This window comes from Corvus hawaiiensis, chromosome 5 (genome assembly GCF_020740725.1).
Source record: "Corvus hawaiiensis isolate bCorHaw1 chromosome 5, bCorHaw1.pri.cur, whole genome shotgun sequence".
In the NCBI taxonomy this organism is placed as follows: domain Eukaryota; kingdom Metazoa; phylum Chordata; class Aves; order Passeriformes; family Corvidae; genus Corvus; species Corvus hawaiiensis.
The window spans coordinates 39,420,454-39,432,654 of record NC_063217.1 but is presented as its reverse complement, the minus strand read 5'-3'; the positions used below and the strand labels follow the sequence as shown (position 1 = coordinate 39,432,654).

Sequence of the window (12,201 nt, the reverse complement as noted above, 5' to 3'; positions counted from 1 at the left end):
CATGAAGCTGCTCTTACAGGCAGTGTGTCAGAAACCTTGCCTCTGTTGTAACTAATGTCTGCTTTCCTTAAAATGTTACTGCCTTATTGCTTGCATTTTCGAACAGTTTTAGCATACCTATTAGATCATCTGAAAATGTATTTAAATATCTTGGTTAAGAATATCTGGTATTGGAAAAATATCACAAATTCTAAAGCAGAACTTTTTAACATATTTATGTACTGCTAGGCCTGCTTTTCAGTGAGTTGATGAAATTTCTCAATATTCATTTTACCCTAGCAATGATTTTTTTTTATCACTTACCTTTACCATTTACTGACTGAATTTGCTAAAAAATTACTTTCAAATGCTCATTCTTGTATTGTTATAATTAATTATTTGGCAAAACAAAAAATTCCACATGAGAAAATAAGTTTATGCTCTATTGTTTAGACAAGCTTGATGCGTTCCCTGAAAGCATGTGTGCCCTTTAAAATTACAAAACATATTTCAGCTAATTGGAAAGAGGATGTAGTTACAATTAAACTAGTTTTTCTTGTAATCTCATCCAAAAACTAAACTCTTTTTATTCCCTCCTTTGTTCCCCTACTGATGAGGGCTGATGCCCTCTCATAATTTTGGCAGCTGGGCTCTCCCTATCTTTGTCACACAGTGTTATCTTTCAGGGACCTACCTGTGTAGAACTTCCACCACTGATAGTGTCATTCCAAAGGAACACTAGCAAATTGATATTCTTTCCTCTTCTTTCCTTCTTCATTATGACACATACCTAGGATACCTCTCCTCAACAAAATAATATGGCAATGTCTGATTTTAAAAGAATAGCGCTGAGGTAGAGAACATTCCTTGGCAGACAAGGATTGTGCACTTTTACAACTGGCATGAAAATTTGCTCTAAGATGGTCTTTGTGGATTTTTGCCACATGGACTGATGTGATAATGATCGTGTTTGCATGTTATTTTTCAAGCAAACAAGCACTCAATTTATGCAGATTCTAGGCTGACCAAAAGCTGTTCAACTGGAATCAATACTGTCCTGAGCTAATAAACCCTGATCTATAGGCATGCATATCCCTGCGGCCTCAAGTCAGGCGTGTGAGAGCAGAGCAGCCTTGGTTTTGCCTGTCAACGTTTTGTAACCATACACTGAATCTGGTCTCTGCTTCTGCCTGGCAGGGTCAGCAGCAGTGCAGCAGCAGTGCTGCAGTGCTGCACTTGCATTGACAGGGCCATAGATGGGCATTTGTGGGATGCTGCTGGCCAGGCACAGCACCATGTGATTTGGCAAATGCAAATAAAAAGGTCTTAAGACATGACACTCCTACTTGCTTTCAGCACATGTTGGATAAACATAGGAGTGTTGGAGACAGCTAAGTTTCTTCTGTATTCAACACATCATTTACAGTGATGAATTTTCCCTTTTCTATCTTAGTCTGTCTGTAAAAAATAAAAAAAAATTAGGGTGATTATGATGAAAAATAAAATAACTATTATTTGTAAATAATTTTAGAGGTATTGGACAGTAGGTGTGCAAGTATTCAGGCTAAAGATGAAGAATGAGGTGAAACTAGTAATCTTAGAGGATTTTCTCTGTCCGGTCAGACCCGTTTCTGTCATCAACTAAGAGAGTTGAATGATGATGGGAACTAAAATTGTGTTGTTTTCACCTATTTAAATAAAGGAGAATTTAAAGTAATTTCACAAAAATAGAAGAATAAGTTTCAGCCTGTGTTCTGTGGAGTGAAAAGTTGAACTGATAGGGATTTAGAGTCTCTATTGTCAACATTAAAAAATTAATTATAAAATTTACAAAGTGAACTGTAACATTCAGATGTTCTTGCTGCTAATTTATTGAAAAAGAAAAAATTAATCTGCTTTTAAGTGCTGAAATTTATATTGTTAGTGAGACATTGCTAGAATTGAACCATCTTTACAACAACAAGGAAAAAAGGCGACTGTTAAGTTACTGATTTTTCAGTTTTCTGCCCTAAAACAGCTTGCTCCCCTTATCTAAGCAATCTCCTTTGGTCTGAGATCATAAGCAGAATTATTGTCAGAAAACATTTTCTGGGAAATGTAGATGGTTGGAATATCAAAATTAATCTTCAAGTGGAAAACATGATGTTATTACCATTTCTAATTTTGTTGCTATCAACAAAAGTATGTTGTTGTGCCAGAATCATACATTCCTATGCCATGCATTAGGCAGACTGCTTCTAAAATTTCTGCTTAGATAACCTAAATTATATATAAACAATTACATACTTGTATACAATAAAGTATTTCTATATTAAATGTACAGAAAAGGTATATGTGCATATGCTGAAACTTTGTGGCTATCTGGAGTATTGAGATAAAGTTACGTTTTCCAGCTGGAAAATGACAATTTTTAAGCAAGTCAGTCTGATGTACTGTCAAATGATAGACCACACAGTTAATTTTGAGCTTAATGTCTTTCAAACAACTGTACTGAGACAAAAAAACCCAGTTCTGATTTATTTCACTGCTGAACATTTTACTTCTTTTTTTTTTTCTTAATTAAGAGTTTTGAGTGCTTCTGCATATTAGCATTTTTAGTCTCTATTCTTCTTCCAGTGAATTTCTGCATTTCTAAATTAAATTCTTATTTCCATTTGAGCTGATAGTACTGCAATGCCTCAGAACCATATTAGTATCTACTAAGATTCGTCTCAGGACCTACAGTTGAAAATAAAACCAGGGAGAAAAAGTGGGACTAAAGACCTGGGCAAGCTCAGTTCATGGCTTCCCTAGGTTACAGATGTTTCTCAGAAGTCTTTGCTCATCTGCAGGTACATGGATAGTTCTAACACAGAAATTGGTCCTTTGTCTCCAAGTACCTCATTGAAAGTATGGTTGTAATTAGGTCTGTCTGATTGGCCCACAGAGGCTACAGCAGAAATTCAGCTATGGCTGAAGTTGTCACTGGGTAAATATTCCAGCCTTATTATTGAAACAGGGCCGTTGAACAAAAAGCACAAGAAAGAAAAAGAAACCTTGTTAAGAATTTCGTACTTTTACTGTTAATTCCATTATCTGGATTGTTCCTTTAAAATACCCTAAGCGCTTCAAATTGCCATGTAATTTACCTTTTTGAAGAATTGACGGTTCTGTTAAATTCTATGCTGTATACCCTTTTTCCTTCATCCTGAGGATAAAAAAATGGACTTTTGTAGCAATATGTTAGCTCTGAAGAAATGGAGCTATTCAACATATCTAAACACTTTGAACTTTCCCTGTATTTTGACATTCCTGGACTATAGATGAGTGGAACTTTTACCTCCTCCCCAGTCAGCACTGCATGTTGATCATCTTTTTGTCTATTTTTCCTTCCCACAGGGACCCCAAAAAAATACAGCAGCTGCAGAACCAAATTCGTCTGGAGCAAGAAAGTGGACCGTGGTATCGTCACCAACAGCAACCTGATCATCAGCAGCACTCTCCCTCTTCTCCTTCCTTTCCTCCTCCCCCCTCCTTCCAGGAGCTTGAGTCCAGCCAGTCTGCCATCTCTCCTGTGCCAATGAGTATTCTTAACTCTCATACTTCCCCAACCATGCAGTCTTCCAGCTCCTTCAATTATGCTCGGCCTAAGCAGTTCATTGCTGCCCAGAACATCAGCCCTGCTTCAGGTTATGTGACTCCATCTTCTGGGTCATCTACATCTAGTCTTCCTTCTCCTATGTCTCCAACTGCTTCTCAGAAGCAGTTTGGTAGAGTGCCAGTTCCTCCCTTCTCTCAGCAGTTTGCTCCAGAAGGGGAATATGCCTGGTCTCCTTCTTCTCCATCCCCTCCACCCCCCCCTCCACCTGTCTTTAGTCCAACAGCGACATATCCAGTGTGTGATTCCTTTCCACTTCCACCTCCTCCACCCCCTCCTCTTCCTTCACTTTCTTCACCTTCCCACAGCCTGTCTCCAACTCCAAGATTTCCTAATTCCAGCCAGTCTCCAGCAGCTTTTCTCAGCTCCATGCTGCCATCCCAGCCACCACCCATTTCTGTCAACGCATTAGGCCTCCCGAAAGGAGTGACGCCTCCGTAAGTATCAGCTGATGAGCTGAAGATTGTAATGAAGATTATTTCACTTGCTTCATTTGTACTTTTCTAGGGTCCTTTGCTGTTAGCTGCTATCTGAGAGGGAGAGATGTGTGAATAAATTGCAAATGCTTCTGTACTAGAGATGTGAGATAGTTTTTTAACCCTCTCAGGAGTGAGGTTCTGAAAGAGCCCTACAGTAGTAACACAAAACATGAGAAGCTAAAGCTTTAGACTGGAGTTGAAGAAAATATGAAAGCAGCAGCAAAAGGCCCTTCCCAGGGCAGTGGAAGGAGATCCAAGAAAGCCCTTCTCATGGCCCAGTTCTTTTAAAGTCACATATTCAGTGATATTTGCAGTTTGTGTTCCTATTACATCTCCAGGTAGAGAAATACCAAGATAGTATCTTTCAGAAGTCCCTATAGCTTTGTGATACTGAAAATACAAGGTATTATACATCTGATAACAAAGTGGTCATAACAATTCATTGGTTTTGGCTAGAGATTTTGCTCTGAGGAAGTTTGGGAAAGTTTTTAGGAAGGGATTTAGAATAGCAGAGCATAAAAACAAACTGAATCCCTATCCTTAACAACTCTGCATACTTATTTTCCCCTATTGTGTTCTCTAAAGGCCAAAATAGTATTTTGGAGCATGTCAGCTCCCATCATAGATCAGTTTGTCTTTCTGCTGGCACTAGACTCTCATTCCATCCTTAGAGAACAAAGAGACATGCTGAAGAACAAAAATGAGAATAGCTGTATCCAAGGCTTATTTATAACTTTGTCCAGAAGTTTGTCTAAACATATCTACAGTATCTAGGTGACTTGCTCCGCTACATACTGTTGCAGTGGGAACTTCTGTTATTTCAGTCCAAGATATGAAAAGGAAGAGAAGGAAGAAACAGGACAGATATAAAAGTAATTAGTCATGTATATGCTTTAAAAAGCATTTCTTTATCTTGATTTGTGTCATACAGCTCATTATGGAGTCTGGCCATGAAACTTTTTTAGGAGAAAAATTAATAAATAGTGCAGTTTGCCCTTGCAGTCATAGTAGTTGTGATTTTCTGTCTTACTGTCCTTTGCACTGGCTGAGTTTCACTATTGATACTGAACACTGAAAATTGCATGATTAATTTACTGATGGCTTGACCAGTAAGCACAGCCCACCAAAGCCTGCTATTACCCCTGATTTTCCAAGGAAAGGCTCTAGTCCAGGTATACAGTTCTGACAAGAACTGGATTCTTTTTTGAGTTCACTTCTGTGTGTTGTGAGAGTGATAGCAGCAGCTTGAGCCTCTGCTGTGTCCCTCTTTCCCTGTTACGCTGTGTTTATGGATACATGTTTTCACTTGAAGCATTAGCTGTGTTCTTCCTCATTCCCTTTGATCCTTGGACAGAGAGACAACTCTGTAAAGATTCTTCGCCCTTCCCCACGCCCTTCCCCAAGCACAGCAGCCAGTCTGGGTGTGCACGTGATGGTGTGTCTATCCATATTCCTCCCTCCCCCACCCTGACACGGCAGCAACCTTGGGGTCTGAGCTGAGGATGAGGTAGCTGGCTGTTTTTCTGCATTCCCTCAGGAAATATAGTCCAGATGGGAGCTGGATCATGTTAACTATACTGAATGTACGTGTGTATAATTTATATGTATATATGTGTGTGTGTGTGTATATACACACACAGTGAGCATTTGTCATCTGAATTATAACATTGAAACATGGTAAAATAAAAAAAAGCCATTATCTATTGTTATGTATCTTTGATGCCAATTTTTCCCTGGCTTCTCCTTTTTCATGTTACTGTGTAGGTTAATGTATGGTGTGTCTTGCTGAGTAAATCACTCTGTTTCCCATAACTCTCATACCACTCTTGAGCAGTTCTTCCCCTGGTCTCCATTCCCCCCTCAGCTTTAGGTCTCTTCTGCTTTGTGCTATAGTCTCAATTCTTTTTTTGGACCCTTTCACTTTTTGGTTCTTTTCCTTTGTCTTTGCTCCATCCTCACAAGTCCTCTTCAGCAGATTTATCTTTCCGAGGCTGGTTTCTGAGCTATTCCATGATCTCGGCCTATAGTCTCACCATTTTGCCATGATCTCCAAGATCTATTGGTTGAAAATGATGATACTGTTTCCTGACAGTGTGCTGTACAGACCTGGTGCAAGTAATAAATTGCAGCATTCAGAGTTTTGCTCAGCAGCTGAATTCCTCATCAAACCATTTATCTTCAAAGACTTTGTCATTACTAAATCTTGGCACAACTACAGATCTACTTCTCAAAAGCAGAACTTGGTAGGCATCATTTTTTTCAGTTTCATGTTGTGGTAGGAGCAGAATAAAGGTAAAGTAATAAACACTGCAGGTGGAGGCAGTTATTTTTGGAAATGGTCAAAGGCAGCACCAGTAAAGTTCTCTGTGGCTGTATACAAACCAATAGTCTTCGTTACTCCTCACAGAGGCAAACCTTCCCTTCATCAGCTTTCTTTGGGCATTTGTCATATTTGTTCTACTTAAAAGAGAAATCAATCCAAGGAAATCCAGGACAAAGCAAGAGGAGCTCAAGGCTTTGGTCCAGTCCCAGAGACAGGACATCATTGGCATAAGTGAAAACTGGTGCAGTGAGTCCTGGGACTGGTGCACCATGAAGGATGGTTACAGGCTGGGCAGGAGAGGCAGGGAGGTTGGCATTGTATGTAACGGAGGGTCTGGAATATATGGTACTTACAGTTGGCAATGGCATGGTCAAAAGCCTCTGGGTAAGGATTAAGGAATGAACAAATAATGCAGATGTCATCATGGGAGTCTATAGACCTCCTAGTGAGGATGATGATGCTGATGAATTATTCTTTAAGGAACTAAGGGACACCTCTAAGCTAACCACTCTTGTCCTTACAGGGGACTTCAACTTGACATATGTTAACTGGGAATACCATACAGCTAATACAAACAGGTCCAGAAGGTTCCTGAGCACCTGGATGAGCACTATATGGTGCAGACACTAAGGGAGACAACTCAGAAAGATGCCCTCCTTGATCTGCTGCTCATTAACAGAGAGGATCTTGTGACTGAAGTGGAAATTGGTGGTTGTCTTGGCCACAGTGACCACAAAGCAATTGAGTTTAAAACTTCAATCTGCTCAGGCAACTAATGAGTAAGGTCCCCTGGGAAAATGTTTTTGATGGTGCTGGGGTCCATCAATCCTGGTGGCTTTTTAAGCACCATCTCCTAGGGGCACAGGAGCAGGCAATTCCAAAATGTTGGAAGAGCAGGCAAGGCAGAAGGCCAACTTGGCTAGGCAGGGATCTTCTTCTAGAGGTAAGGCAAAAAAAGTAAATATTTGACCAGCAGAAGCAAGGTTAGATGACATGGGAGGACTACAGAGATGCTGCTTGCGACCATGGGGAGAAAATTTGTGAGGCCAAAGCTCAGTTAGAACTGAAGCCAGCCAGTACTGTGTAGCACAATAAAAAGGACTTTAAAAAATATGCTAGTAGCAAAAGGCAGTCCAGAAATAACAGTGATCTGTTAAATTATGAGGGTGTTCACCATACAATCAGGGACATCCACAAGGCGGAGGTGGTTAATGCTCTCTTCAGTCTTCAGCACCAGTCATGGACTGTGGGGGTCCCAGTGCCCTGAGCTGAAGGACCAGGACTCTGAGAATGATAAACTCAGAGTCAACTCTGAATTTGTGTGGGATTCGCTGCTCCAGCTGGATCCCTGTGGGGATCCATGGGGCCTGATGGGATTCATCCAAGAATCCTCAAAGAGCTGGCTGATGTCATTGCAAGACTCCTCTCAATGATTTTTGAACAGTTTTGGGAATCTGGAAAGGTCCCGCTAGACTAGCTGCTGGCTAATGTCCCAGTTTTCAAGAAGAGCAGGAAGGAAACTACAGGCCTGTCAGTCTCATTTCAGGAGAGGGCGGAGAAACCCTACAGAGAGATCTCGACAAATTAGAGGGTTGGGCAATCACCAACTGTATGAAGTTTAAAGAAGGCAAGTGCCAGATTTTGCATCTGGGATGGGGCAACCCTGGATATACAAGAGGACTGGGGGATGAGAGGCTGGAGAGCAGCCCTTTGGAAAGGGACCCGGGGGTCCTGGTCAACAGAAAGTTGAATATGAGTCATTGTGCCCTGGCAGCCAGGAGGGTCAACTGTGTCCTGGGGGGTACCAGGCACAGCATCACCAGCTGGGCAAGGGAGGGGATTGTCCCGCACTGCGCTGCACTGGGGTGGCCTCACCTCGAGTCCTGTGGGCACTTTTGAACCTCACAATATAAAACAGACATTAAGGCATTACAGAGAGTCAAGAGGAGGGCAATGAAGATGGTGAAGGGCCTTGGGGGGAAGCCGTATGAAGAGCAGCTGAGGTCACTTGGTCTGCTCAGCCTGGAGAAGAGGAGGTTGAGAGGAGACCTCATTGCAGTTACAACTTCCTTGTGAGGGGAAGAGGAGGGGCAGGGACTGATCTCTGTGGTGACAGTGACAGGATCAAAGGGAACGGCCTGAAGTTGTGTCAGGGCAGGTTTAGGTTGGATACTAGGAGAAGGTTCTTCACCCAGAGGGTGGTTGGGTGCTGGAACAGGCTCCACAGGGAAGTCAGCACCAAGCCTGACAGAGTTCAAAAAGTGTTTGGACAATGCTCTCAAGCACATGGTGTGACTCTTGGGGCGTCCTGTGCAGGGCCAGGAGTTGGACTCAGTGGTCCTTGTGAGTCCCTTCCAACTCAGGATATTTTATGATTTTGTAAAAACAGTTCTAACCCTCTCTTCAATTCCTGTATTCTGTGGGCTCATGAGCAGTAAATACCATGCTAATGTTTCAACATTTTCCTTGGGTTTGGACCCTGAGACTCTGTGGAAGTGACTGCATTAGCTAAACAAGTTTGAACCAATGAATGTTCTTTCCAGTTAATTGTGGATAGATTTGGAAACATTGCACTGGGAATTGTTTTTTTGTTTGGAATGGAGTTTTTTGTGGTTTGGTTGGTTTGGTTTTTTTTTAAACAGCATATGGTCTTACAGTCTTGCTTGTATTATGAGAATACCTACTTGTGAATTTACTGCATTTTATTTGGACAGCTGAAAAAACAGAAGGCAGTTTTGTATCATTTATACCTACTAATTCACCTTTAAACATATTAAGCATTTATTTGCAACAATATGGGGAATGTTTCCCTTGAATAAATTGTATCTCAATTTTCCAGTAAGCTTCAGACCAGCATTTTCAAGCTGTGGCTGTGGTGGTGTTAGCTGAACAAGATTTGGGAATAACCTTTTTTTGTTAATGGGGTAGATTTGGTAGACTGTCTTGTTCAGAGCATTGTGTTATTAAGCAGAAGAGGAGTGCTGGGGGAACTGTGTAGCTAATTAAGTACTTAAGGGAATTATGAGCACTTGTCAGTAATTTCTGAGGTAAAGCTTAGCTGGACTAAGTTGGTTGGATACTGGTCTTAAAAATCTCAGTTCTTTCCTTCTTTACCTAATGAAAACTCTAGAGTGGGTGGATCTGTTGTATTCAGGTTAGCTTTGGTTACAAAAGACTTGCAGGGAGCAGAGTTAATGTGACAGAAACATAGGATTGAGGGAGGTTTGTTCACAGTTAAGTCTGTCAAAGCTAGAAACTGATCCTCACTGTTCCTAGAAAAACCCTCAACATGTTACAAGTGAAAGAACAGAAATAAGTATACTTTAAAATTCTAGGTAAGAGCATACATTGTATGTTTACATGAGCATTTGTGAAAGCACAAATAATCCCATGAGAAGGATTTGGTGACTATTTAGGGACAATTTGATTTTAAAAACTATAAAACCTGCCACTAAAGGGTGTGGAATTATCCAGCCTGGAGAAATGGGATCTCTTTCTAAGTGTAAAAAATATATATTGTTAGCTATACATATATTCTTTTGAAGGCAACTTTAAAAATTAATTATTTTCCTTAAAGCAGATCTTTTCTTAAGTAGATATCTTCAGTAATACTACCTTAGTTAAAAACAGGAAAAAATCTGACTGTACAGAATTGGTGAAAGAACATGAATATTGATTTACTACTTTCTGGAAAAGGATGGAAAATAGAAAAGAAGGCATTATTTTAACACAAGATTGTCTGAATTATCTTATAAAATGTAATTAAATAAGCTGCTTTTATCATTCTACACAAAATTTAACTAATGTTTCAGTGACTTTTAGAACATTAAATCCAAATCTTAAAGGAGATTCTTTGGGAATCATGAGAATAGCAATACCAGAAGGAGATTTGCACTTTTTTCCCCTTTGAATCAGAGCTGCTGGTCTGTTCTTGCTGCTGTGTACTGTGACTTGTCCATTGCATTCTGTCTCAAATTGAAACAAATATTTTAGTAATCATCATGTTCCTTTAGTCAACTGGTAATGATGGTGACCACTCTGAGGAAAAAATACACTTCTCCATCTTTTTATCTTACAGCCTTCAACACTCTCCCAGCACAAATGCCAGATTTCATTTTAGAGTAAACTGCATTGCTGTACTATGTAGATGGGACTTATACTTTCCCTGTTTCTGTAAGTTATGCCTGTCACAACTGTAAAGAATGGAGTTTATCTACAGTATGATTGATGTGAAAATAGTGATACGTAGGAGGAGGTACCTTTATTAAGAACTCCAACATCAAACTGAGAAAAAAGGTCAGGGTGTTTCCTTGCTTCTGAGAGAGAGAGACTTCATCTCTCTTTGCTACTTATTCAGTCATACCTGGAGGTATTCCTGGATCTCAGGAAAACATATCTAAAGACAAGTATAGCTGTAACTGGAAAAATTCCAGAAAATATCAGGGTTTGCATACATCCTCAAACTCCAATTTTCTTAAACTATTGCCCCTGCCCATTAAACCATTTTTAAAATATTCTTTAAAAATTTCTTTTCCCATAGCTTGGTTACTACTTGTGGCTGTTACACCAACACGTGTGGTTTAGCTGTGATATTAGACCAGTTTCTGTTGGTTGTGCTAAGACAGCTCATATTGGGGGCTTTGTTTTTGCACAGTTTTTGCACCTTTTGATTAGGCACATGCACGTGATTATCATAAAATACATGTCCATATCAGCTTTTCTGAAATATCATGAATGCATGTGTTTGTTCCACTTGAACTTAGAAATCCAGGTTGTGCCCCAGATCTAATCAGTTAAAGCTGTGCAGAGGTAGAGATCAAGGATGTAAGGTGAAGACACACAGACATTAGCCAAAATAACAGTATCCTGACAATCATTGCATCTGAAAGTATTAATTTTAAAGATAATTTTTATCCAGTTCTTTTTCGAAATGGTATTTGCAGATACTTAAGAGTATTGAAGATGACAGTGAATTTACCTAAGAGAATTAGTACACGTATTTCCCTGTTGAAAAGACAGAGAGGCTGTTCACACCATGGCTTTGATGCTTGTTTTTGTCTGCAGATTGTTCTTTTCAGAGGACTTAATTTTATAACTTCCTTATTTTAAACAGATCTAAATGCCATAAAAACATCGGTGAACATGAAAGCCAGGTACAATGCTTGATAGTTTCAGACACCTTAAACAGTAACACTACATCAACTGGAATTGCTTAATATTTTGGATATAATACCTTTTCCCAGTCCAGTGTAGCTTCTTCTTCACATGCTTCTCGCAGTTACCTGTTCTTCTCAAGATTTCAGGACTTTGAGGATTGTGCCAGCCCTTTTCTACATTCAGGAGCAGTTGGTGCTTTAGTTATTTCTTCTTGACCATCAGTTCTAGCATACTGCTGGTCACAATCAGAAATTCAGATAAGATCACAGATTACAAAATAGGCATTTGATTTGATATCGAAATATATGCACATCTTTTGAAAGGCAAATGGCGCTTATGGTAACCAGTGCAGCGTGAGGCAGAGAGGTAGCTTTCTCAGGAGGGGAAGGAACTGAACAGGGGAATGAAAAAGTAGTAATTCTTCTTTTAATGAGTAAAAATGCATTTTTAAACATAAGTTTTAGAGAAAAAAAAATTGGTGGTAGTCATGCAGTTTGTATGGGAGTTGTACTCTTTGTTATCTAATGATTAAGAGGAATCAAACGTGTTCAGAAATACATATTATTCATGTCAGTCTTGACCCTATCCACTGCTGAGACATGATTTATTTTTTTCAATTACAGTTT

The 12,201-nt window shown here is 39.9% G+C and overlaps 1 protein-coding gene across 8 annotated transcripts in view; it reads left to right on the top strand.

Moving 5' to 3' along the window:
- PALLD (palladin, cytoskeletal associated protein) overlaps positions 1–12,201 on the top strand; it is a 199,629-nt gene that overhangs the window by 156,997 nt on the left and 30,431 nt on the right. For 7 of the 8 annotated variants that reach the window (XM_048303959.1, XM_048303958.1, XM_048303956.1 and 4 more), the window contains one exon: positions 3,358–4,053. The exons of the other annotated variant lie outside the window; for it this stretch is intronic. In XM_048303959.1, coding sequence (XP_048159916.1) covers positions 3,358–4,053 — 696 coding nt within the window. The remainder of the gene's footprint in view (positions 1–3,357; positions 4,054–12,201) is intronic. 8 annotated transcript variants of the gene reach the window in all.